Source organism: Haliotis asinina, chromosome 14 (assembly GCF_037392515.1).
Source record: "Haliotis asinina isolate JCU_RB_2024 chromosome 14, JCU_Hal_asi_v2, whole genome shotgun sequence".
Taxonomy (NCBI): domain Eukaryota; kingdom Metazoa; phylum Mollusca; class Gastropoda; order Lepetellida; family Haliotidae; genus Haliotis; species Haliotis asinina.
In genome coordinates, this window is record NC_090293.1 from 10497786 (window position 1) to 10524126 (window position 26341).

General features: G+C 39.7%; 2 protein-coding genes across 2 annotated transcripts in view; one reads left to right on the plus strand and one right to left on the minus strand.

Moving 5' to 3' along the window:
• Positions 1 to 18627, minus strand: part of LOC137262097 (fap1 adhesin-like) — a 59224-nt gene extending 40597 nt beyond the window's left edge. Inside the window, exons 1-8 of the mRNA XM_067799874.1 lie at positions 18457 to 18627; positions 17662 to 17928; positions 16292 to 16410; positions 13771 to 13912; positions 12730 to 12840; positions 10638 to 10785; positions 9420 to 9524; positions 6565 to 6666 (exon numbers count right to left, since the gene is read on the minus strand). Of these exons, the coding sequence (XP_067655975.1) occupies positions 6565 to 6666; positions 9420 to 9524; positions 10638 to 10785; positions 12730 to 12840; positions 13771 to 13912; positions 16292 to 16410; positions 17662 to 17928; positions 18457 to 18627 (1165 nt within the window). The remainder of the gene's footprint in view (positions 1 to 6564; positions 6667 to 9419; positions 9525 to 10637; positions 10786 to 12729; positions 12841 to 13770; positions 13913 to 16291; positions 16411 to 17661; positions 17929 to 18456) is intronic.
• Positions 18628 to 19886: 1259 nt separating this feature from the next.
• LOC137261530 (proline-rich transmembrane protein 1-like) lies at positions 19887 to 24871 on the plus strand. Its single transcript, XM_067799288.1, has 4 exons — positions 19887 to 20015; positions 21061 to 21239; positions 21767 to 21898; positions 22495 to 24871. Exons 1-4 carry the CDS (start codon positions 19997 to 19999, stop codon positions 22657 to 22659), a joined length of 495 nt encoding a protein of 164 aa, XP_067655389.1. The 5' UTR covers positions 19887 to 19996; the 3' UTR covers positions 22660 to 24871.
• Positions 24872 to 26341: the final 1470 nt, after the last annotated feature.

Below are 26341 nucleotides of genomic sequence, written 5' to 3' on the forward strand. Positions count from 1 at the left end.
TCCCAGACCAGTGTATGTGAGACATTCGAAGGTCGAAAAATCGCAAATTCCGTTTAAACCAAATTTCCGTCCGAACGTGCTCCCAAATACAGAAGTGTAATTAAGGTATTGGAAAGAAAGGCCACACGCGGATAAAACCAATAATCCAAAAGTAACAGTGCGAGGTCCAGCGGATGCACACGTGGAGGGTCAGTGCGTGACGTGACTCCGCTAATACGGTATATGTCTGCGATGCAAACACATTTCTCAGGATGGAATTCCATTTTGCGGCTCTTGTTTCATACCAAACTAGAGGTATACAACAAAGCACGTTTTCCTTGCATTCTCAAACACACAGTACCCGAATTTTGAACGTGATACAATCCAAATCAGTTCGAGGCGGTGCTGAACTTCTTTCAGACGAAGATGCATCGCGTATGAATTAAATAAATGACGTCACCGTATTCATGTTCTGGGTGTCTTCAGTATCACCGGTGACCACACCGTTGTGTCAACTAGACCACCAGGTAAGACCGCTTGATCCATTGAAGTGACATAGATTCAGATCTGAAGATCTCTGTTTTGCTATGGTATCATGTCGACAAACACCGAGTCATGTGAAGCATATCATTATGTGGCAGTGTTATTAATTATATAACAATGTTCCAAGCGTAACAATGTGAAGTGTATAAGGTGCAGATTCCTGGGTCTAGATTTTCGAAGCTTTCTTAGCGCTAAGATAGTCGTAAGTGCCATACATTAACATTAACTTACAACTATCATAGCGCTAAGAGAGCTTCGAAAATCTAGGCCCTGGAATCAGCACACGTGGAACAGTTTTCATCTAGCATCTTTTTCTTACGCATTTGAGCCTCATGTCACACACTCACGCGCAGGTACCAAAATCTCACGCACTGACATATTTGACACCCCCACCCCCATGTTTTGTTCAGTTTTTATGCAGTTGGCAAATATCGACTATTACCATCGATGTCAAGATATGGCGGTGACCTTCACGATATCCTTACTTCTACTGACCTCAAGATATCATGTGGTTTTATGCCGTGTTGGCGATGTATCACCAAAATCATGGTGGGTGACAGAAGAAATGAGCATGTGGGGAGTCGAACCCGTGACTACGACGTGACGGGTGAACGCTTATACCACTGCTAACTCCTAAGCCCACCTATCTCCGCGTTTATATAAGCATAAAAATATCACACGCCAGTTCCCGGTGGTGACAAAGACAAATGCTATCAACACGTTACATTTACGTCATGTAAAAGTTTTATATAAGTCTGTAACGTGTTTATCAACGAACTCATGGAAACCTGCAAAGGTCATTGAAGAAAAACACCGCTCGTGTGGCTTGTGAACGTGTTTACAGGAAAACGTCCAAATGATGTTTTTTTATGTCTGCACGTTAGCGTGACGGAACCATCACAACGCGTTATCGGTTAACAATACCGTTCTGTCTAATGTACTGATGAGAAAACTTGCATCAATATGACATGACTCCAATAACTGGCATCTGTGTTATGAAATTGATCGTAAGCGACATTAACGAATTTCATTAGTACTGCTTCTTTTTCCTTGCCTATTCCAGCAACCTGCACTATCTGATGGTACCGGCTCTAATGGGAAAGGAATGCGTGTAATTAATGGCAAAAGGAAGATGATAGGCTATTTGCATTTTGATGACGCGAGTACTTGTAATTAGCATGCTAATATGTTGACATTGATGGATATTGACACGTATGCTGATGTGCTGACTAATGTGTTTACTGTTTGTTTCATGACGATAAAGTTGACCTTTTTGAAAGCTTTATTTTTTGCTTCCTTGAGGCGGGTTTCAACTAGTATTCATTGAGTTTCCACTGCACAGTTTTACAGGTTGCAAAGACTTTATCGAAAAATCCAATGGCGCAGGAAATTCTGCATTTCCAAATTCGCCTTGGACAACAATGCATGATTGTGAAAATAAATGTTTGTCTTAATCACTGATTCATCTGGTCAACGCTCGATTATGAACAGGCCGCCGCTGTCACGTAGCTAGAATACTGGTGGGTCAGAACTGACCAACATCAGCTACTGCCAACCCCACCTCACACACACACTACTACTACTACTACTACTACTACTACTACTACTACTACTACTACTACTACTACTACTACTACTACTACTACTACTACTACTACTCAGGCGCTGAGGAAGTGGGAAGTGAATCACCCAGGAACAACACTTCGATATATAAAACTCAGCTTCACCGTAACAAAAGATTAAATTTGATGCATGGGCATATTCATTTCATCCATTCCGATATATTCCCGAAAGACCCCTACTTGATTTAGTTATTTAGCTACAGTCCTTAACCGATATTTAATTCAAATGACACCGACCGCTAATTCAGCTCCTAAAGGGACCCTCTAAACTGCAAGCAGATTGGATGCAATGACAATTTATCATCTCATTTAACATGGAAATAACTAGACTGGCCATCAGCCTCTGCTGAGCCACCACCCACACACCTACAGTTCATCTATAGACCCAAATTTATAGCACATTCATTCACAAACAGTCTACAGTGCTTTAAATGGACCGGGGACGATTTACCTAGCAGATACACCAGTCTGCCCGTTAAGGCCTCCCCGTTAAAATTTTCCCGTCTAACATCTATATGACTGGTTCACTGATTTAAAAACTGGTTTCTTGCATCTATATAACTGGTCAACAGCATCTATATAACTGGTTCATTTCTTTGTCATAAAAGTGGTTCACTGCATCTATATAACTGCTTCATTCCACCTATATAACTGGTTCATAGTATTTATATAATTGTTTCATTGCATACAAAACTGGTTCATTGGATCTATATAACTGGTTCACAGCATCTTTATAACTGATTAATTGCTTTCAAAACTGCTTCATTGCATCCATATAACTGGTTAATAGTTTTAAAAACTGCTTCGTTGCATCCATATAACTGGTTCATTGCTTTTAAGAACTGGTTCTCAACATCAACCCCTCGTCACTACAAAAGCCAACCAAGGGAGAAAGTAACCTGTCGCCTTTAGGTGCTGCAGCTTTTAAGAGCGCTTCCAGTAGAGCTGATTGCTCATTTGGTGCAAACACAATAATGTAACAAAGGTGAGCCCCAATCAGATTAATTGGAAATCGTTTAAACTAGAAACCTGCCAAGTCCAGTGATTTTCAACAGTAACTCACAGTAACTAGTGCGTACACAAGTGCTTGATTCAACATGCCAAACCTTCGAATTGGTAAATTTCCAAGTCATCAGCAAGTATTTAAATTTATTACCTACGGGTGAAACCTGGAGGCAATCTACAAGGCAGATACGTCATGGGTCTATATTTTCGAAGCTCTCTTAATGCTAAGATAGTCGTATGTGCCATACATTAACATTAACTTACGACTATCTTAGCGCTAAGAGAGCTTCGAAAATCTGGGCCATGGTTCTCAGCTGTCTATCCTAAATATTGATGATCTGACAAATTTGAAAAACTCCGCTGGGATTCTAAGGTTTGATGCACAAGAATCCAGCGATCGTAAAGACTCGACTGAAATGACTATGGAATATTCAGTGCTCGATCAGTCCAGACAATACACACTGGTACTGGTCCGTATCTGCCTTTCTCTGAAGAGCATGTGCCTGGCCTTTAACTAAGTCATGAGAGATCCGCTCCGGCCTGATCACCCGACGGCACTACCGGAATGTTTTGAAATAACAGGGAAGTGGTTATATGATTTAAAAAGTATCTAATTATATAGCAGAGAAAAAAACAAGAGCCTTTTTCCACTGATTTCTACAGCAATTTCACATTTCAGATTTGAGTTTGTTATGTCGATGTTAAAGGGACCGTAACTACCACCTGGACTACCGACACTCGTAGGGCGATCGTAACAGTCAATCTTTAACGTCGACGTAAGTTAGTTAAGCACACGGTGTCCCCGCCGTGATATTGTTGTAGTGTTGCTAAGAGAAGCGTAAAACTACACTCATTCACTTTAAACACAGAGACGTGTACCGCAAATAGAAACAAGCATCAAGTATACACTGTCACACAAGCGATAGAGATCCTGGTGGTTTACATCCAGTATATTCCGTACTTGCCTTCAATTTCATTACAGTAGATGTCCTCAAGAAAATACCTTCTAGATGTATGACAAAATGCTATTATAGTTACACAATTCGTGAGATTCCTCAAAACAACTGAGTGCAATAATAGTATAAACGGTTGCCATTGTAATGGGATTCGAACTCGGAATTGCCCGAGGGCATGCGACATATGTCCCTTTCCTGTGCATGCTATATATCTGTTAATAATATGATGCATTTTTCGTATTATAATTGATGAGAGTTGGTGTCTATTCCCTGCTGGAGACCGCTAAATGAGTTATAAACCATGCATATTAGTCGGTAACTTGATCGAGGTGTTACTTCAAATTTTGAAATTCCTCAGAAAGCAATGCTATAAATTGTACGACATAGTCATTCAATATGGCAAGTAGCACAAAAAGTCAACTGTCACCATGGTTACGATGATGGAAAAGAAATAACCGTGAATCACGCGATATCAGATGTATGGATGTATTCATTTGTTTTTCAATAATTTCATAAAACATTTGTATATTACCTGTTGCAATATCGAACTCTTAATTAACAAATCACGACAGTATTGCCGCAACATGAATCACATGAACTGAATAAGTTTTTTTGATCGGGAAGATTTTCAAAATAGGAATCGTAACGAAAAACCTGAATTTGGTAGGACCGGAGCCTGTTTCGGCAGGTGCGTAACAACAGACGGCATTCTCATTCCAATAAAACAAGTTTGTTTGAATCAGTGCACCACACAAACGCTTTTGTACGGGAAATTCAAAGAAGACTGCTGGTTTAGAGGAAGAAAACAATAACAGGTATAACAACAACACAGAAATGTTTAAAGTAGTCAGCCTCGCGCTTTCACACCTCAAACACATGTTGTCAAACTTTCGTGTCATTTGAGCGCCATGTCTCTAAAAGTGCGGTCACGTGACAATTTTGCTGATTGCGATTGGTTGACTTTGCTAACACTTCACACGTCAAACTCGAGTTTGACAACACCGAAAGTTTGATGGAAACGTTGGTGAGAATAGAGACAGATCCTATATCTCGACAACTCTGAAATTGGTGTTGGTGGTAAGTTGTTGGTATGTTCTCACTCACAAACTCGAGTTTAATAACATGTCGCGTAACAGTTTCGGAAATCAACCAGGAAAGCATGTAAGGTGGTGCAGGGGAAAATTGACATGGGGCATTGACAGACAGGAGAAAGTGTTGTTGACTGATTGGATACCGGTTGTAAATGGAAAACGTATCACTAACTGTATCTGAGAAAACCCTAAGAGAAGCTGAAAACAGTAGGTCTGTATGTCTCCATGGTTACGTAAGAGCGAGCGTCATGTTTGGGGGCGTTTCATCTTCAATGCTGCAGGTGTATTTGTATCCGTCGAAGGCGACAAACACATCAGTAAAGAATATTGATATACATTGATATTTGTACTTGGTACAAAGTTGCGACCTGTTCTCCCCCAAGAATGTGGAAAGGTATCCTGGATCATTCAGGATGGTCCATGGAGAGACAACTCCCTGCAGACACTATGGTCAGCATACCGAGTATGGACTTGTGTACACAGTCCCCAACTATTCACCGAAATGTCTTCAGATTCAAGACAAATCGTATGAATAACAACTTTGATATATGTTTACAGTTTCTGGGCTAGTTCTTGCCCTTTTGTCAGGAAACGTCGATTCCTGGGCTAGTTATTGTCACTTTGTCGGGATACGTCGAATCCTAACGAAAGGGCAAGAACTAGCCCAGAAACGTTGTAAAATTATACATCAAGAAGTTGTTATCTATAAGATTTGTGTTGTATTACTACACCAACTTCAAAATGACTTTGAAGAATCTCATGTCTGGAGATGTGCGAAAAACATCAACTCTCATTAAGATTTATAAGTGCAGCAGATGTTGGCTCGTCTTCCAGAAGTTTTTTTTCCGACGTTTGCATAGCTTAATTCCGACGAGAATTCAAGTGTTGTCATTCAGGAGGTTTTTCCTACCAAGTACTATAATTTGTTAATTTACTTCATCAGCTAGTTTGCTATCACATTTACGGAAGGAATGATGTTGATGTTACACCGGTCACTGCATTGATGTTTGTTGCAATACCTTATCACGTCACTGTAAAAACCTACATTAGCTATTATTCAACATCCCCTGAGATATGGTTTAGGAAAACAATACACCGATCAAGTCCGCCGTCTCAGAAAACCTCAGTTCCCGAATGACGTCAAGAATTTTCAGCTTTGACGTAAGTTCTAGTGGCGTAAACAACACACGTGATAAGATATTTACACAAGAACACCATGGACTACGTTCATACATCATGACATTGGTGAGTCAACCACAAAATCAGTTACAAAATTCACCTCAACCGATTTCTTCAATGTTTTGTAATGGTATTCGTCCACCAGAAAGACGGATGTCCACAATAACTTCCGACCTCTAACAAGCTTACCTGAGACAAGATCCGGAAAACTAAGCCGTCGAAGAACTTGCTGTAAAGTCCATTCGCTTCGGAAAGGTGAGCGGTTACACTTAGAGCGGTACCTCCGTTGTGCTGGAAAACAAGCACAAGTCAGTCACCCTTCCTCCCACCGACAAACGTATGTGTACATATATGGCAAAGCAGCGAGTTGTTGGCACCGCGGCGTCCACCTCCTTACTCTCACTGGCACTGTCGCCCCCAGTTGATTCTACGGTGGCCACCTAGCGGTGTTCTCGAGAAATGTCGAAACATGAACTTAACTGGACGAGAGTTGGCAATGATGTGACTAAAGTGACGACGGAGAGCTAAAGGGGTTTGTCACCAACCATAAACATCTCAAGCCCCCATTAGCAGTCCATGAAGTACAATACACAGGCACGTTTAAAATGTCATTGTAGTTCCACGGCAGTGATTTGCTGTAATGAAAGCAACTGCAGATTCGATCGATTCACGCTCCCAGTTCCAGATACGATCTGACGTGCTCGTTTGATAATCGGAGAATTAAAAGATAATTAATAATCAACCGCGAAAGGTCACTTGCGCTATAAGAGCTTAAAAGGACAGTGAGAAGGTTTTCCTCAGAGGCATCGCTTGCCGTCTGCATACACCCAACAGCACGTTTCGACCACAATCTATAAGGTCAAATAAACGTATCGACAAACGAACTTCTAACATATGGCAAAAACATTTTTGTAACCTTATCAACCGATTCTTGTGCAATAAACTGAAAAAGTACGTGTGATTCAGAATAACATGGATTTATTAATCCAGAATAACAAAGCATTATTACAGCTTTTTTCAAGGAAATTCTGTCTTCTTTTCCCTTCGACATTTACCACAGAAAGGGTTTTTTAAAGGGACGCTTTACGTCATGTGTGTAACTGTGTTATTCTGATGAAGCGAACGCTCACAACGATTCCAACTTCTCGACGACCAGACCCCTGCATGTCATTCCATAGCAGAAAAATCTACTTTCTTATAATGTTACCTGAACTGAATCAAACTCATGTGTAATAATAAAATCATCGGGTGGATGGATGGATTCAAAGTATATTTGCTAAAGGTGTATAAGTGCTTACATGCAAGTGGGTTGAACGTACTGTCTCGGTTGCTGAAATGCCTTTTGAAAGTCAAGAAAATGATGACTCCCTCTACGGGTTCTGACGTCAAGTTTTAAGAAAGTCCCTGTCACATAAAGGACTTGTGTCCGCGGTAGTGTTAAAAGCACGCCCTTAATCGAACCCAGGGTCAACACATGGTTCATGGTCACTCACTGCCATTATGCCTAAACCCGATTTAGACGTTGGTTTCGACCGATAATAAATACAATGGGCGTACTCTGCAGTTCCGCTATGACCGGTACAATAATGATAAAGAACACTGAACAGTCACGGCTTTCAAATTCGGATATAAGTGATAAAAAGAAACGCCATATCAACATATCATATCAACTTGATAATAAACAAAATCCCCATGTCTTATCCACGTCCAAACACAACTGATTACGTTTAGCAAACGCAAAGTATATTTACAGAGTGCATTAAAACCCAGCGATGCTTTCGTAAAGGTTAGTTATTGCGTAGTCAGCATGTCATGCATTCCTCAGCAGTTCCGATCAATATCTACACAGCCACCATATGAAAATGAACAGAACTTGACATCAATGTCCCAATGTCACTGAATGTCAGTATGATGTTGTTTATTGCAATCCAGAGGCGAAATGAAAGTCTGTTGAGGGATGCATTTCATATTTCATATTTATGTCAAGGTTCGAATGATCATAATCCCGGTTATGGCGAGCAGCTGTAGTACTAGGTACCACGCACATCGTTCCGACTAAAGATAAAAACATTGTCGACAAAAAGTCACTTCATGCGGAAGAAAGTTTTTTTCACAGTTCATTGTAGTTGTCACATCACAGACGAGTAGTGAAGTATTGATTTATGGAAGAATAGCGTGGTTAGATAACCTACGTAGTTCTTATTGATTTTCTAAAATGATTTTTTATTCATTTGTTCCCAGAACATCTGATTAAGAAGCATGTCATTCCCGGAGTAACAACAAATACATTAAATCTTTCCAAATGCGTCCTTCAATGTTCAAAATGAGCTATCTGTTTTCAAAACAGCTCAGTAATTAAATACATTTATTGCAACACAGCAATGTGATTTAGCCGCTCAATACATGGTCAAGAAATGTTACGTAAGTACATTTTATAAACAAAATGAAAATATGACGACAAAAGGATTGTCATATTGAGTATCTTTTTTCCTTTAATCACTCACTCACTCACTCTGAAGGTCCAAAGTACAAAGTAGACTATAACACAATTTGTTGTATTTAAAACGCACTTGTTGGGAGCTATATACTGTGGCTGATACAGGAATTCTAGTAATCCGATACAGAACTGAAATAGCTGTACGTCTTCTGGCAGTGCTGACCGGTCTGATTAAAGATCCTCGGAGTGTTGTACGATTGAGGCATGAGTCAAATAATGGTCTGGGTGTGTTCTCAGTATAGTCTTCCAATACATATCGGCGACCGGAAAGCTAAACCACCATAGTCTGGATTAATGGTACTGTGTTATTCCCTGAGGAAGTAACACTCGAGCCACGGGTAACTAGTTATAGGAGTTGTCTACCTTAGCCGTGCCAGGATCTACTAATCGTAGGTTTACAGATTCGCGACACACAGAGAGTGAGAGAGGGAGGGGGGAGAGAGAGAGAGGCGGTTTGACAGATGTACTGATCAAAGTGCCACCCACCACATCCCTACTAACAATGCTTTATTCAGTACCACATTGTGTATCATCGTTAAGGAAGTACCTCTACGAGCGGCTGCTGCTATTCTTCTGGCCAGGCGAGCCCCGCATATCCTGTCTCGTTCTTCACGTGCAGCACGTGAAGACACCTTGAGCTGTTGGAGTTTCGCTGAAATAACACATTTGTGTCGAATTATTGTATGTACCTGTATTTCGTCCATCAGCAAAAGGTTTTGAGAGAGAAATCGGCAACTCATCAAATCATATCAATATTAAGGTCAAAATGATATATTGCGCTCACTGGGATAATAAACACAATACTCAGTTTATTCATAAGTAACCCCGCGACCTGTCCACATAATACATCGGCTGTATTGTGTGGTTAGACACTGTATTACAATATATTGCTACTGGTTTCCATTCCAAATCGATCATTTTGCCAGCAAGAGTAGTCTCCCTTCATATTTCTATTGTACACGAGTGAATTGTTTCATATGGAAATTCGGGCTGGAAATAATTGATTGAGAAGGATAATCACAAAAGTCCCACTGTCTGACCGCCCATTCCATTTTTGTTCTGCTTCTTACAGGGGTGAGGCAATAGAGACCCTCTGACAAGGGTATCTCATGAGTTGTCGCGCTTTGTTTTGGCTGCATAAAAATACTTAAATGTTTCTCGGGCACATTATTTTCAAGAGTGACGAGGGCGATAGGACTTTGTTTTGTTTTTTTAATTTGTTATAGAAAAAAACGTGACGAGGCAGGAACACATTTTTGTTTCTCTCAGAAATACACCTTGGGAAGTTTAGCACGTGTTAATGAGTTGTATATTTAGTCACACTCGTTCTGACATACACTCATTCTCATAGTGGACACATGGACGATCGGGACGTGGCAAAGTCTAAATTATCTTTTTGAAATGGCAATCAAAATTGCTACGAGCACAAATAATAGTGACGCGCCGATCCCCGAGAAACATTCACTTTTTAATATAGCCTAACTGACACGCAGATCAATCATAAAACCAAGCTGTTCGTACTTAAACACAGGCTTACAATACAGATTTGGACCCTGTTCTCGAAAGGACCCTAGCCCCAGGATACCCTAACTTTGACCCTAAGGTGCAGTACAGGTGTCCTACCTTATTCTAAAAAAAGTATCCCAGCACTAGGATCTGTCTTTGCTGGAACACTTTCGAGAATAGGTGTCCAGGGCAAGCAATCCAAGCGCAACGATTGCCATGACTCAATGAGATTTTTAAAATGGCACACGCCTCTACTCACACATCTGGCATTCCCTCTGCCTCGCCAGCTGTCTGTTACGTTGAGCGATATCCTTATCTGTAGCAAGTCTCAGCTGTTCCCGGATGACCGCCTCTCTGTCCAACCTCTCCCTTTGGACACGCTTTCTGGTTTCCCACGAATCTTTATTCTGACAAAATGGACGTGAACAAAAACTATGCTCAATAATTGACGTTTAGTAAACCAGAGAACCTGTGATTCAAGTTTTACTACAGTTGCACATGTTATTGTATGCCAATGGTGTACATCGATGCTGGAGTTGTCAGTCACAGGGTTGTCTGGTCCACACTAATTACAAAACGCCTCTACACAGTTTAAACTTGCGACGCCTGCAGTATTAAACAGTGCACAAACATTACCTGTCTTAGCTGACCAGTCATATCTTCCTACTGGTATGCCCTACATAGTGGTTACTCCTGTCATATCTTCCTACTTTTATGCCCTACACAGTGGTTACTCCTATCATATCTTCCTACTGGTATCCCCTACATAGTGGTTACTCCTGTCATATCTTCCTACTGGTATGCCCTACATAGTGGTTACTCCTGTCATATCTTCCTACTTTTATGCCTTACACAGTGGGTACTCCTGTCATATCTTCCTACTGGTATGCCCTACACAGTGGTTACTCCTATCATATCTTCCTACTGGTATGCCCTACATAGTGGTTACTCCTGTCATATCTTCCTACTGTTATGTCCTACACAGTGGTTACTCCTGTCATATCTTCCTACTGGTATCCCCTACATAGTGGTTACTCCTGTCATATCTTCCTACTTTTATGCCCTACACAGTGGTTACTCCTGTCATATCTTCCTACTGTTATGCCCTACACAGTGGTTACTCCTATCATATCTTCCTACTGGTATCCCCTACATAGTGGTTACTCCTGTCATATCTTCCTACTGTTATGCCCTACACAGTGGTTACTCCTATCATATCTTCCTACTGGTATCCCCTACATAGTGGTTACTCCTGTCATATCTTCCTACTTTTATGCCCTACACAGTGGTTACTCCTGTCATATCTTCCTACTGTTATGCCCTACACAGTGGTTACTCCTATCATATCTTCCTACTGGTATCCCCTACATAGTGCTTACTCCTGTCATATCTTCCTACTGTTATGTCCTACACAGTGGTTACTCCTGTCATATCTTCCTACTGTTATGTCCTACACTGTGGTTACTCCTGTCATATCTTCCTGCTGTTATGTCCTACCCTGTGGTTACTCCTGTCATATCTTCCTACTGTAATGTCCTTCGCTGTGGTTACTCCTGTCATATTTTCCTACTGTTTTGTCCTACACTGTGGTTACTCCTGTCATATCCTCCTACTGTTATGTCCTACACTGTGGTTACTCCTGTCATATCTTCCTACTGTTTTGCCCTATATAGTGGTTACTAATGTCATATCTTCCTACTGTTATGTCCTATACTGTGGTTACTCCTATCATATCTTCCTACTGTTATGCCCTAACTAATATCAGTGATAATGAATATGTTATTTTTTTATCAATGCACCCAGTAATTTTCCGATTTCCACATTTCAAAACATATAGTAAATAACGCTATGAATCGCGATTTCGTATTGTGTAAACACTTGGCTTCATTTGCGATGAAGCCAATTTCGAACAGTAATTTTAAGCACTTCAGCTTGGTTTGAGATAAGAGTGGATGGCATCAAGACACGGGGAAATTCCCACGGAATTCAAAACTCGCTCGTTTTGTTTTCATATTAACTATACCATGAACATGGCGGTAGAATGAATTCGTTACAGACTCACTACTCCTTGGGGTATAAAGCCTCATGGTTTTCCCATGTCGGCTCGGGAACTTGAACACTGAGTTCCCCACGGATTAAAAACAAAACCTCTTTTGCTGGATATCCATTACTTTCACATGACCACGAAACTGACGTCCATTTGGGTTATGTAGCAAAGATACTGATTCCTATACCCTTTAAAACGTTTATGTGTTATAATCCTGTACATAATGAAACCCCGAAATCAGTTTCTGTTGCGATTTTTATAGTACTTTCATTTACTTGCGTAATTACTCCCGCAAAGCCCTTACCCTTTTCTGGAGTTCCGATTCCCTCTGCCGCCTCATGGCTTCCATTCTGATAGCGTGCTCGCGATCTCGTCGTCGCCATTTCCGCAGAAGCATCATGTTCCGCCTCTCAGTCTGCAGATGAAGAGGAACTGGTTAAAATGACGTAATGTATCTGCCGTTATATGCAGAAAAAAAGCTTATTTTGTGACAACGTGATTGCACGATGCAGTCTTGTAAATGTAAACGTGCTCAAAAGGCCTACGCTCTCAGACGACCTTCTTTGTATAAAGTAATCATAACGGTCATCTGTTGTCTGTTTATCTGCAACCTGTATTGTTTTTACTTTCGAACGATTAATGAATGAATCAAATTTACCGGGATACATATTTATCACACATAGGGTGTGATGAAATATACAGTGTTACAGGTGGATTGATAAACTGTCCTGAATGTGAAATACATCTTTAATATTAGCAAGCAATTGCAATGTTATTAAATTTGAATCTGTTATTGAATCGCCACGCCACGCCAGACAAAACAGAAACATACTCTATCAAGCCGAGCCACGCCACGCCACGCCACGCCATGCCACGCCAAACCACGACACGAAACGACACGACACGACACGACACGACACGACACGCCAAGCCGCGACACGACACGACACGTTATGCCATGACACAACTTGCCACGACACCTAACGACACGACACGACACGACACAACATGCCACGACACGACACGACACGACACGACACGACACGACACGACACGACACGACTAACGAACGTCCGACAGGAAGGTGCATAGTTCCGTTTCGGAAGTTCCTGTTTCTGACAGAGCAGAGAACATCTCTCGAACAAAGGAGTATTTTGATTAGGATGTTGTTGTGAATCCAGGGCATATATCATATCAAACTGGAAATAATATTCTCTGACCAATCGAATGGAAACAGTAGAAGCAGAACATCAGTCGGGTCCTGATTCAGGCGCTGGCGTCCTCCAACTGTACACGAACTCCAAGGAGAGTTCCTACTCTCCTAAATCACTACGTATGCCCTCACCTCCTCGGCGTTCCTGAGCAGTGTGTCCCTCCTTCTGTCATCCTCGTACTGTTTCCTCCTCATTATATCCGCATGCCGTTCTCTCTGTTCTCGCCTCTTTCTCTCCATCTGTTCGCCCTTCAACTTTGCCATCATCTCCTGTCTATAACACATCAATGCCAATAGTCACATTTATCTGACAGACTTTTTTTTCATTTTAAACGTAATATTACACTTAGATGCTTTGTCAGGCCTTAACGTTAGCTTGATAAGTTCACAGACATCCGATAACTTTACAAGTATGTGTATATGAAAAGACCGGTTTGTGGTAAAGGGGACTTCGCGCAAGCTGGTCCAAGGCAAAATGTGGGTGAATACGGTGTGTGTGCGTGTGTGTGTGCGCGCGCGCTTGTTTGTGTGCCTGCTTGCCTGCCTGCCTGCCTGCGCGTGATTCCATTATACAAACACACATGTGTCTTGAAAAGACACCTAGTCAAAAAGGAAAAACCTTCCTGACAAAGTAATCGCTAATATTTTTATGCATCCTCGTTATGTTACATGCAATATATAGATAGCTGAGTAGAAATCAGTGTGAGTTTCACAATGTTTTGCCCATAAGGTTCCCAGTGAATTCCGTAATATAGCTATCACCACGTTTCAACTTGTTGGTCGACCTTAAAAGCCTGCAATGCTACACAACATCAGCGATCCTGAAAACACATTTCACGTCAAAGTTCTCATTGCGTAAATAGTTTAATACGATGTTGTAATCACCTATTATGCTCCTCTAGAGTAACTCAAACATGTAAAAGCAATCCGCTAATACGACCTCATACGTGGGTAGCTGATAGAAACAGCATCCCTTTCTCTGATGGGATGAGCTGAAGATATTTTTTTCAGATGGCATGAATTTCAAGGCCATCAAACATTTCCAGGAGACACTCGTTGTTTTGCTGAAACAGCAGAACATTTTTTTCGGGAATGAATTGTGCTTTCAAACAATTTCCAAGTTATAACCTATACTAGATGGCGTGGGCAGAAGTTAGATATGTGTACGTTATTATTGTCGGTGCATAGGTTCCCGATATCTGAGGGCTTGCTGTAATATTTCGGATTCATGGTGCTAATGGTAAAAAACATTTGGGTTTCTCATGTTTGGAAGTTATTTTTTGTAACCAGTTTTGTCTTTATTGCATGGCTTACACGGAATTGTTGTGATGTAACGGCCTTTTTAATATGTTTTCACAGAGCTGTAAAGCCAGGGCTGCAAAATTGACATGACATAATTTCAAATTCCACATTTTATCATTTGTTGTTTTATAACTATACTTCGAGTTGAAATATATTTATCAGAGGCATTTTCCTCAACGGACTTACTGAGGAGATGTCGGATAACTTGAAAGTGCAGTTTAAACGATTAAAAGCCAAGCATCACCAAGCATTTCTGTGCATAACTTGTCATTCACGTTCCACTGACAAAGTTTCAATTTCTCTGGGAACATCCTTACTTCCAGTCGAGAAGAGAATGTTTGTGCAGTCTTATTATTATAGTAAACCCTCCACTGATAAAATACAAGCTTATGTCAACATATCCTACATATATATGAAATGCATCTATGCATTTGAAAAGAAAGCATGTTGAAAGAACAACTGCAGAAACAGCTGCCTGTGACCATGTGTTGTATATGCAGCAACATGGGACATGTGACCTTATATGCAAATAAATTTGTCACGTGTCACGTGTCACGTGTCAGCAGTTTATAGCTATCGACTATGACAGTGTCCCGTAAGGTGCAGGATAAAAAGATGTTTACGTATATATGATATGGTTAATGGTAACAGTATCTAAAGTAATATACGATACTTCTTAAGGTGTATAAGACTGAAAAATATGAAGGTTCATAGGGGAATCGGGTTGTGAATCCACAGGGTCGGTATTTTTCTTGCCAATAAGCAAAATACGATATAAATACTTCATATACCACAGAATGGCCGATAATAGGAGATGGTACGCTGTAATATAGTTAGGTGTGTTTGTTGGGGTATTTGTGAAAATAATTTGTGAACATCACTTTTTAGTGTTTTCAGCAATAGTTAGCTAAAAAAAACACAGCCCTACCAACATTCCTCCCTTGAAAAATCAACAAGTTGCTGGCACTGTATTTGATACATATATATATACATGTATATATATATATATACCATATATATATGGTAGGTATAGATACCATATGGTATAGATACATGCACAGGGAATACAGATATATATACCACTTTGGAGACCGCAATAAGGCTACAACAGAAGAAGGCTACACGCTAGTCTGTCTCACAGTCCCTGAACCATATTATTTTGCCTAATGCCAAGCCTTCTCTGCAGTGCTAAAAAGTTAACTGAAGCAAGTCCAGATTTCCTCAGGTTCTGAATCTCTGGTCTCCTCGGGTCTTCTTTTCAATTAAAATGGGTTTGTTTGTTACTGTCAAAATTATATATATTCAGAGATTAAGCCTTACTCCCTAAGTCTAGCTACACGCAGTCACTGACTTAGCTCGCTGGGCATCAATCTTCTCAGCATGTCTCCGTCTGGTCTCGGCAAATCTTGACGTCAGTTTGTTGCTTTCCGTAGCCGCCCGCTCTCCAATGACCATTCCGCTGCTCGATTCCTGGACAAACGGAAGAAGGAAGGCTGTCAAGTGGTAGGTGCCCTTCCATTGCAACAACCGGTGACAGACAGATTTAATTAAATTGCATATTGATGTAGAGATTTCAGTTAACGCATGTGACCTTTGATACTACGAGTAGATTTAATATAATGGGACACCGCTGTTTGTCTCACAGCGTGGAACCTGGTCTGAATTTTGTCTGACTTAAGATATTCTCAAAGATCGAGATTCATCATCCCCGATTTAAGTGAAAATATTAAGTCCAAATCTTAAGCGTTAAGACAAAACAATTGTCTGAACTTATGGTTGAGTTTACTTTAGTTATTCTGTTTTATTGAGGGTCACATGCACCTCGCAGATTCTGAGACTTTTGTCTGCACTTACCGACACAAAATCATCATAAATGCCAATTCTGCCTATAAAGTTGAAAAAAGCGTTTAGAAAACGCCAGCGAAATTGGAGTTCAAACGATTCACTAACTGTGAAAAAGTGGTTTCAACAGCTATGCTGCGCTGCGCTCAAAATGCATGTGCAGTGAATAGGTTCGCGTAGCTTGAAACAGTATGCCTGCCCAGAGTGTAAGGTCGTGAGCAGCAGTGTATTCTTGGCTGTATACACAAACAAGTAAATAATCTACTCGTTACATAAAATAAACATAACACATTTTGATTATGATAAGCAGACTCTGTCATAGAGAAAACTCAATGTCTAGTTTATTGATACCTACATGTCTGCCTGCCTGTCTGCTAATGACAATATGCAATGCACAACTTCAATCACTGACCACATGCAATTTGAAATTAACATCTATCGGGCTTATAAGCCATAAACAAAGAGCTGGCTAAGCATATCGGCAAATGAACCAGTGGCCAATGAAAAGGCTTCGTTACACGTGAGTGCAAACACACCAACACTGACTGGGTTCGGTACATTGCGGCTGTTCGTGTCGAGGGAGTTAAGTCCAAGTACAAAATATTGCACTTTTGATTTGCGATTATACGCTTATAATTTTGTTTATTTGTTTTTTCGTAATCAGCAATGCATTTTATACATATTCATCTTGAATAAGTGATAACTGTGTTTAATTAACTCTGTTTAATTTTTTGGCTGCACGTGACCTTTATGTAATATGCCAAATGGATTCTCAAACGGTTCATATCAGGGTTTTCGTGAATATTGAACTCAGTTCCTAATCAATGCTTACGCGAGAGAGAAAATATTTATCGGGGTAATTTGGGTATATTTGCCCACCCTAAGAGTGTCTCGCTTCCGTTCCCGAACCAGCTCCATCAGACATATTCTACGGAGGTACTGTCTGTACTTGTTGAACTCCTTCAAATTACATATGACCATTCCAGATTCAGTTATAAATCCGTTGCGCACGAGATGCCTGCGCATTCTTGGGACGCTGTAATGAGACCGAAGGTGAGGGTCGTGTAAGGGATGGTACTCGCTCGACATGGACATGCCATTCGGATCAGTGAGGTCAAAGTCTGAACTGGACTTCCGGCGGTATTTCTGCAATTTATAAATTCATGAAATAATTGTTGACACCCATGTGTGAAAAGTACTTTACTGTGTAAAATCATTTAATACCTGTGTAAATTAGAAATAGTCAGAGACTCATCCATTTATATACACTTTATTGCCTACTCACATTATCGTCTTTTTTCTCTTTCAAATGTTATTTTCTCTAAAACAATTAGGGATGGGAATCAACCCAAATGGTCATTTGATGCTGTTCTTTTCAGAGTTATAGAGTGATCAACAGATCAGTACAAGCAATGAACCGTTTAACTGACAGTAAAGGAGCCACAACAAATATTACTTGATACAAAACATGAATTAGTAAAATGTTTTAGTCGACAGAAAATACTTATACATGTAGAATAAACATTAAATCGATGTCAAAATTGGAAAACCCATGTACCACTAATAAATAGCCTATAAATCATGAACGTGTCACATTATCGGTTAACAATTCATGGAAATATACAGTATACGTTGACAAAGCTGACAAACCTTCCAGTTTCCCTTTATACTTACTGCAGTTCCGAATTTGGACGTGAAGAGTGTGAGAGTTCCAGCAGGGTTAGGTACCATGGGGAATTTGGCGTCCAATGGTAGATTGGACCAAGATGGTAGACTGTCCCCAGCTGGGAGACATTTCCCTGCGTCCACAGTCTTCTGTAACCGGGGTAGGGTTAATCTGTCCATATTTTTATGGAGAAAATTCAATATATTATGGAGGCCGCCATGCTTGTTTGTGTGGCCGTTTTGTGATAACGTCATCAATCTTCACCGTGACAACATGCATTCTTCACAAGACGTCATTATGACGTCATAATAGTACTAACAGTAAAGCCATTAAAGAGGCGTGTTTCTATCATTCGTAACTACTCGTCTCTTTTCGGAATGACGCGAGTAGTTACGAATGGTGTTTCTTTGTGAGAAGAAGGCAAAAACGTGATAAATCTTTTTCCGCAGCATTCAATAAGTGGAAACTCAACACATTTCCCACTCCGAACACATTCAGTCGCTCCCCTACTAACCGCTCCTTCGATTTAAACTAATATAAGCGATATCAGAAATACATTCTGAATGCACAAACTTCATTATTCCAAAGTGAGGATGGTTCACATGTGGGATCGGGAAAAGTGTACGATTTTTATAAGATTTTATTGTTTCGTCCTCCATGCCGTATGGTCCTGTTTCAGCTTTGTATTACCCATTTAATGTCTGAATACAGTGCACACTCGGTGTCATTCCCTCAGGTATATTTGTACACAATATCAGGTGCATTTGTAATTCAGTTCAACATCACGCATACTTTACAGCATGTTGAATGGATAACTGTTGAATGAAGGGCGCTGTTCCACACAGAGATTACATCGCTTCAGCTGTTCGGAATCACCTTAGCGCTAAGATCGTTTAATAGAACGGGTCCTCGAATCAGTTCTTCACCCTATCTATGGGGTCCTTGCCCAGGTAGACCAGTATAATCCAGAGGGACACCCCTTGCCTTTGCACCCAAGGTATTCACGAAGTGTTTCCTCTCGTGAGCCAGATTTTACTGATGCTTCTTTGATTTAGGTTGCTGTTTAACACGTCATTTCTATTTCACAATATTTATGACTGATTATTCTGCGACTGTGTCGTATTTTCTCACGGATACTTAATAGTAATTCATTCCGTAAGCCAAAGGAGAAATATACCCTGAAAATAGGAAACCATATGGGTATATATAAACTCTGATGAAACTACACTGACTATGCTATTTAGGGCCATGTCGTTTCACTTTCTACATCCTATTTCGGAAAAAATCTATAATTTTGCAGTTAAGGGGGAGATAATAAAAGCGTTACAAGTCAGGTTTGTCTTTGTTGAAATGACAGTGCGAGCGAATACATCAACAGCGGAGGCGGTCCGAATGCGGATGACGAGGTGATAAAGATGAGAATTGTCTCCCGTGAAGCAGTTCTAGGTGGCGCTCTGACTGTAAATTGACACCTTGTTATTGCTTTGGAGGCTTTTACACGTTTTCTCGTATTTACAGACTATTCATTGAAGTATTTCAGGTTACAAGATGGAAAAACAAGCCGAAGGTAAATTACTTTATCAAATTACATTATTATGTCAGTGCGTCAACCCATAATTTTGTAAATACTTGTCGGTGTTGCCTAAGCAGATTGATCAAACAAGAATGTCGAAATATTTTGATGTTCGACGTTTCACTTTCACTGTAGATGTACGTCGCTTTTGCATTGCTCTTTGAAGGATTTCTTGTTAAAATTAATAAAGTATAGAATTACTCGATTTGACGACTCCGTTTTGTGTAAAACTGTTTTGGTCTCGAGAATATGTAAATTCAAAGACATGGGGAGCAAATTATTTGGCAACAATACTGATAGTGACAAAAAGGAAAACAATATTTTGTTCATGTAACATGTGTGTGTGCGTGCGTGCGAGTGTGTAATCATGACGGCCCTTTGTTGGTCTTGATGTCACTGAAATTCATTTTGATATTTAAACAAGTTTTCATTCTAAGTCCGTTTTGTTGTCAAATGAAACATCATGGTAGATGATACTGCCTTCCATTATGGTATATTCATTACATTGGAATCGGCACATGAAAGTCCGGTGTAGAATAGGCATTCAGCAACCCATGCTTACCATAAAAGGCAACTATGCTTGTCATAAGATGTGAGTAACAGGATTGGGTGGTCAGACTCGCTGTCTTGGTTGGCATGTCATCAGTTCCCAGTTGCGCAGATCGATGCTTATGTTGTTGATCACTGGATTGTCTGGTCCAGGCAGTTATTTACAAACCGCCGCCATATAGCTGAAAAATGGCTGAGTGAGGCATAAAAATAAACTCGATCACTAACATTGGAATCTCCATTCATTAATCACACAGGTAGCAAATAAGTTATAGCAAATAAGGCAAAGCTAATTTTCAAGATAATATTTCCAAGTAGATATCACTAATGTTGATGATGATTGTGCTTTATCAGTTTTAACAGTATCAAATGAAGGCCACTATATCTGTGTTATTATTAACGTTCTGAACATGCTGAAAACGAAAAATATACTGTTTTAGAGCTCAACAGGCACCTTATGCTGAATTATGAATATGATATTGTTTCACAGCTGAAAATGCACCACCTACCTATACTGAAGCAATGGTAGATGTGCCACCTCAGTACCCCATGAACCCAGGGTACCCAGCCCAGGGGCAGCCTGTACAAGGCTACGCTCAGTACCCGGTTTACCAGCAGGGATATGGGAACCCCCCTGTCATGCAGTATGGCAACAATGTCACAACTGTTGTAAGTAGAATACATGTACTATTATATGTACTAGTTAATCACAATCTATTCTTAAAACATTCGTTGCCCTACGAGCTTCTTAAGCCCATTCTTAACACAATGGCTATGATTAAAGTTAAGATCTTTTACTGAATCTGGTCGACCCTTGAAGATCAGCATTTAAATTGGTCTTCATCAACCCATGCTGGTCATGAGAAGCCACAACCAGGATTGGATGGTCAGACTCGTCGGCTTGGTTGACATGTCATTGTATCCCTATTGCGCAGATCGATGTTCATGCTATTGTTCATTTGATTGTCTGGTCCAGACTCGACTGTTTACAGACTTGACACAGGCCAACCACACACATGCCTCTACCATGACACAACACATGTCAACCATTAACACATCTCTATCTCGACACAGGCCATACCTGTCAACCTTCAACACATTTCTATCTTGACACATCAACCTTCAACACATCTTTGTCATGACAGAGGTCAACCGTAAATACATCTCTAGCTTGACATGCCATCCTTATGCTTCAGATCCAAACCCAGCCCATGATTCAGGGTGGTCAGAATGCAACCCCACCCCAAGACCATATGTGTGGGGCCATCTTTGTCACCTTGTGCTGTTTCTGGCCCACAGGCATCATTGCCATCATGAAAGCTAACGATGTGAGTATTAGAACTGACACTTGAGTTTCATGTTCAAGGTTCAACTAGACGAATGATCAACTCCCAATATATCAACTTACTGGCATTCGGGGAAAAAAAATCAGTAACACCATAAGTTATATGCTTCTGTCGAGGGAAATGCAGTCAGATGTACGCCATTTGTAGCAGTGTCACCCAAGCCAGTAGGCAACAAAAAGACGTACATCATGCCATGTGACCAAGGGAGAAGCATACAATATATTTGTCATGTGCCATGTTAAATGTAAAAAAATTCATTTTATTTTATTTTGAAGATCGATACTGATTATACGGCATGTAAAACAAAATGGCATCTGAATCTCAACTGGATTTTTAAAATCAGTGAAACATATTCTGACAAACTGCAATAGAAGTGGTTAGTTATGTTAGTTGAGGGTGCAAATATGAAATATGTAAAATAGTTTAAAGAAAGCAGTGTAAATCTGTAAAATAAATCTGTACTTAGTGAATGGGACCAGATTCTGGTGCTGATGTTGAAAACATGCCGGATTGGAGGGCTACAGGTTTCTAGGGCTTCCACTCTATGTAAATTCAACTTCACTCAATTATGTTGACAGGCTCGATGTGCGATGGCTCGAGGTGACCTGGTTTCTGCAAACCTGGCTGCCAAGTCCTCCAAACAGATGATCAACATCAGCATCATCGTTGGGATCATCGTCCTCATCGTATGCGGTCTCATCTTGGGTCTGTACATCGGACTTGTCCTCACCCATCTGTACTAGTGGGACGTCCAATCTGTAAACAATATTTTGTGGTTAAAATTACCTGAGTGCCATTAACTTTCAAGGCTGCTCAAGCAAGATTTTTTTATCTTCACCCAAAGTCTAGTTAGATTTCAGATTTTGTTGAACCACCCACGTCCTATTTTTCAAAGTCATGTAATTAGAACCACAAAATTTTGATTTTACTTGTTACCTTGGAAACTGAGTTTTCATTTGCGCTATTCGATAGCTATAAGTTAAGAGCAGGACCTAGTAAAACAAAAACAAGGGAATTCCATGCAAAAACTGCATCTATGTGCAGGCTCTTTGATATACACAATGTCATGTGGTGGGGATTGATTGGTTCAAAGACCAACTTGCTTCACACACTATGTTCTCATTGTCATATGCAAGATCTGAATAATCTCCCACTATCCGAGATTGAACTACATACATTGTTACCAATATCACTTCCCTATTGACAGTGTGCCAGTGGCTACTGAGAACTTTCAGAGGATGTATTAAATTACATACAGAAGAAGACTTTCAGGTTATCATCTATCAGTGCCTGGTAGACTCAGTCAAATTGAGACACAGATTGTGAAGGTTGTTACATTTTGCAATGCAGAGTTGCATACCTTTCCTGAGTCAGGACCAGCTGATATATTCATATGACCAAGCCATTCTATTACATGCATTTCTATATTAACAAGCCGAAATGATATACAGCTGCATCAAAACCTGAAAAGTCACTGGAAAGGTTTTATTGTATTCTGGAGGTGTGTGACACACAAAAATGGCAACTATGTTAGGGTCCACTAGCCAAATATGAATTGAAAGGTAATTATGGGTGTGGTCATTCTTTATGATTGGGGTTAGGGTAGCATGAAGTAGGCGTTGTAAGAGACATGACTCATTCCTAAAACTGATGTTCTGTTCATCTTCTGTAGTCAAGATCTGATGTGTACACACGTGTTGTACATTTAATGTCTCAACATTCTACAATTATATTATAATATGTAAAGGAACTTAATGCTTTTGAGTATCAGTTAAGTGCATGCAACTTGTTACGCATTTTGGACATGTAGAAATCTCAAAACAATGAATGTGTTATTACTATTTTCCTAGAGCTGTGATATAAGTAGCACCAGTACATAAAATTTCTTTTATTGTAATATGCATAATGTTCATTATGATGTCACATGTTTTTGTGCAGGTTGTTTCATGTGTCTATCAGTTCTGTTGAGGATGTCATGTTCTTTTTGTTCTTTTGTAAATAGTTAATGTGCTTTCCTATACTCCGGACATAAAACTGCATTTAAATAAGTATTGTTGCTTTCAAACGTTCTGCAAAACCAGTGTTTATTTAGATTTACATGATCAATATTATTTCATGGATATTACTTCGGTATTAAGAATATATGTATATCATGTACGATTCATAATATATATATATATATATTATGACTTTTATATGTTGTCAAAGGGAGGTAACTCAGCTCTGTTTCAACAATTGAGTTCTACTTGAGCCACTACAAAGATACTGATGTTTCATGGAACAGAACCATTTTTTTTTTTTCATTTGTTTTGTGAAACCTAGAACTGGTAGTCAAAACAGGTGCAGTGGGTTGGTCTAGTGGTTAAAGCGTTTGCTCGTCATGCTGAAAAGCTGGGTTCGATTCCCCACATGGATACTGTGCATAGAGCTCTTTTCTGGTGTTCACCCCCTCCACTTTGATATTGTTTGAGGGTTTTTTTGTTTTGTTTTTTTCATGTTCTTTATTCCCAGAATGAATTATTTACATATTTTACATAAGTACAGGTGGTTTTATAGTACACAAGTACAATGTTTCCTTGATCAGATGTCGAATATCATGTTATTCACAAATATATATAATACTGGAATATTGCTAAAAGCCTCATAAACCTAAACATTTACTGTCAAGACAATATATAGCGTGTATTTAGATATGCCTATACATATATTTTGGGTCAATTTTATAACTATGACCAGGTCCTCATACAATTAGGGACAAACATGTTACCTAAAACCTTACATTAAACAGAAGAGCCTTACCATGTTCGTTCGTTCATTGATTAAGCAAGACACATATGTTCTTTGTTTCGTCTTTACATTTACAACTATTTGTCCCACTCCCTGTGAACATTCACTTATGTCTCTCTTGTGATGAGGATGTCGTGCTTGTTTTCAATAAAAGTTTAGTTATCTTTAGATCATTGCTGTTACATTTCCAGTTTTACCATTTAACAAAGGGAAGTGGATTTTGTTATTTTATTTTTTCCTGTAGTACTTAAGAAATTGTCCTTTTACAAACTTTCGGTTTCATGCCAATTATTGAAATAGGTCATCAAAGCAGCCATATTTACTTTGGTAGAAACAAGACAAAGAGTTAAAAGATTGTATTTCCATTTGCGTTTGGTAAGACATTAATGTCAGGGAACTCAGACTTAAATACATTGTTTTTGGATGTTACAGTATATATCTAACATCATGACACAATACATGAAGACTTGACATTTGTCATGGAAACAACCAATTTTCATGCAAAAGATTACTGGAGATATGCATTGTTAAACAACAGGAACAAATGTAAGGATTTACCTGTGAAAATAATTTTTCCTATTCATTTTCCCAGTAAATGAAATCTCTAAATATTTTTGTCAATACCAGACTTGGTGCACTTTCTGGCATTTTAAACGTTTACTTCACATTTTTTATATTTTTGATGTTTTATTTAATACTGGTTAATGGATAACTTGCTGTCAATATTCGATCTGTGTTCAGTATACATGTATTGTAATCATATGCACTACTCAAACCAAGATTTGTTTTTCAAACGACTCCAATTATTCTATCAGGTTGGTATTGTCACAGGTAAACTGTAGCAAACAGGGTTGCACAACAGAGACAAAAATGACCAGCCTTCCAATCAGCGTACTCAATATAGGAGGACCAGCAGGGCTTCACAAAGTTGTCATAAGCCTAAGACCTCTAACTATTCTCATAACATTCATGCTTCCTATGTTAAAGGAAATACAGATGCTAGAGGAAAGGTTAGGCGATCTTAGGTTTATGAGAGCTTTGTGAAACGGGACCTTGGTGTTTTCTCTGTTGCTCAACCCTGTTTGCTACAGTTTGCCTGTGCTATAGTCTAGTTGTTTCGAGTGGTGGATTCTTGTTATATGAAATTTCTAACATTTATTATTCTGGTCAAAGTGGATTTTAAGAGTTTCACTGTAAATACAAAGTCTTTTTTCTGCACGTGGTAGTTACTTTTTAAAATATTGTAAACTTTGAGTTATACATGCTGAAGTATGTGCCTTGACATCTCGATAGTCACTGCAGCTCCATTGTGTACTGACCTCTTCCACATCTCATACACCTGTGGGGTAGCCTAGTGTTGAAGTGTTCGCTTGTCACCAGGGTTCAATTCCCATGTCTTGTGTCCCGCATTATGATGTTGCTGGAATATTGCTAAAAATCCCTCACTCATTCATACACTTGTATTGGGTTCTATTCACAGATTTACACTAAATGTGGTTCTGGTTTCATCTGTACCATACATGTAGCCTTGCAAATTGTGATCGTCATCTCTTTTCCCTCATTGATTAATCAGCTCTCTAGTGGGGATGGGGTAGCCTGGGGGTTAAAGCGTTCGATGGTCACACCTGGTTTCACTTC

Bases quoted from the DNA above. Each gene is read 5' to 3' on its own strand.
- LOC137261530 (XM_067799288.1), top strand. The intron at 21,240-21,766 runs GTAAGTAGAATA...CTTATGCTTCAG, and splicing joins GCAACAATGTCACAACTGTT to ATCCAAACCCAGCCCATGAT. The intron at 21,899-22,494 runs GTGAGTATTAGA...TTATGTTGACAG, and splicing joins CCATCATGAAAGCTAACGAT to GCTCGATGTGCGATGGCTCG.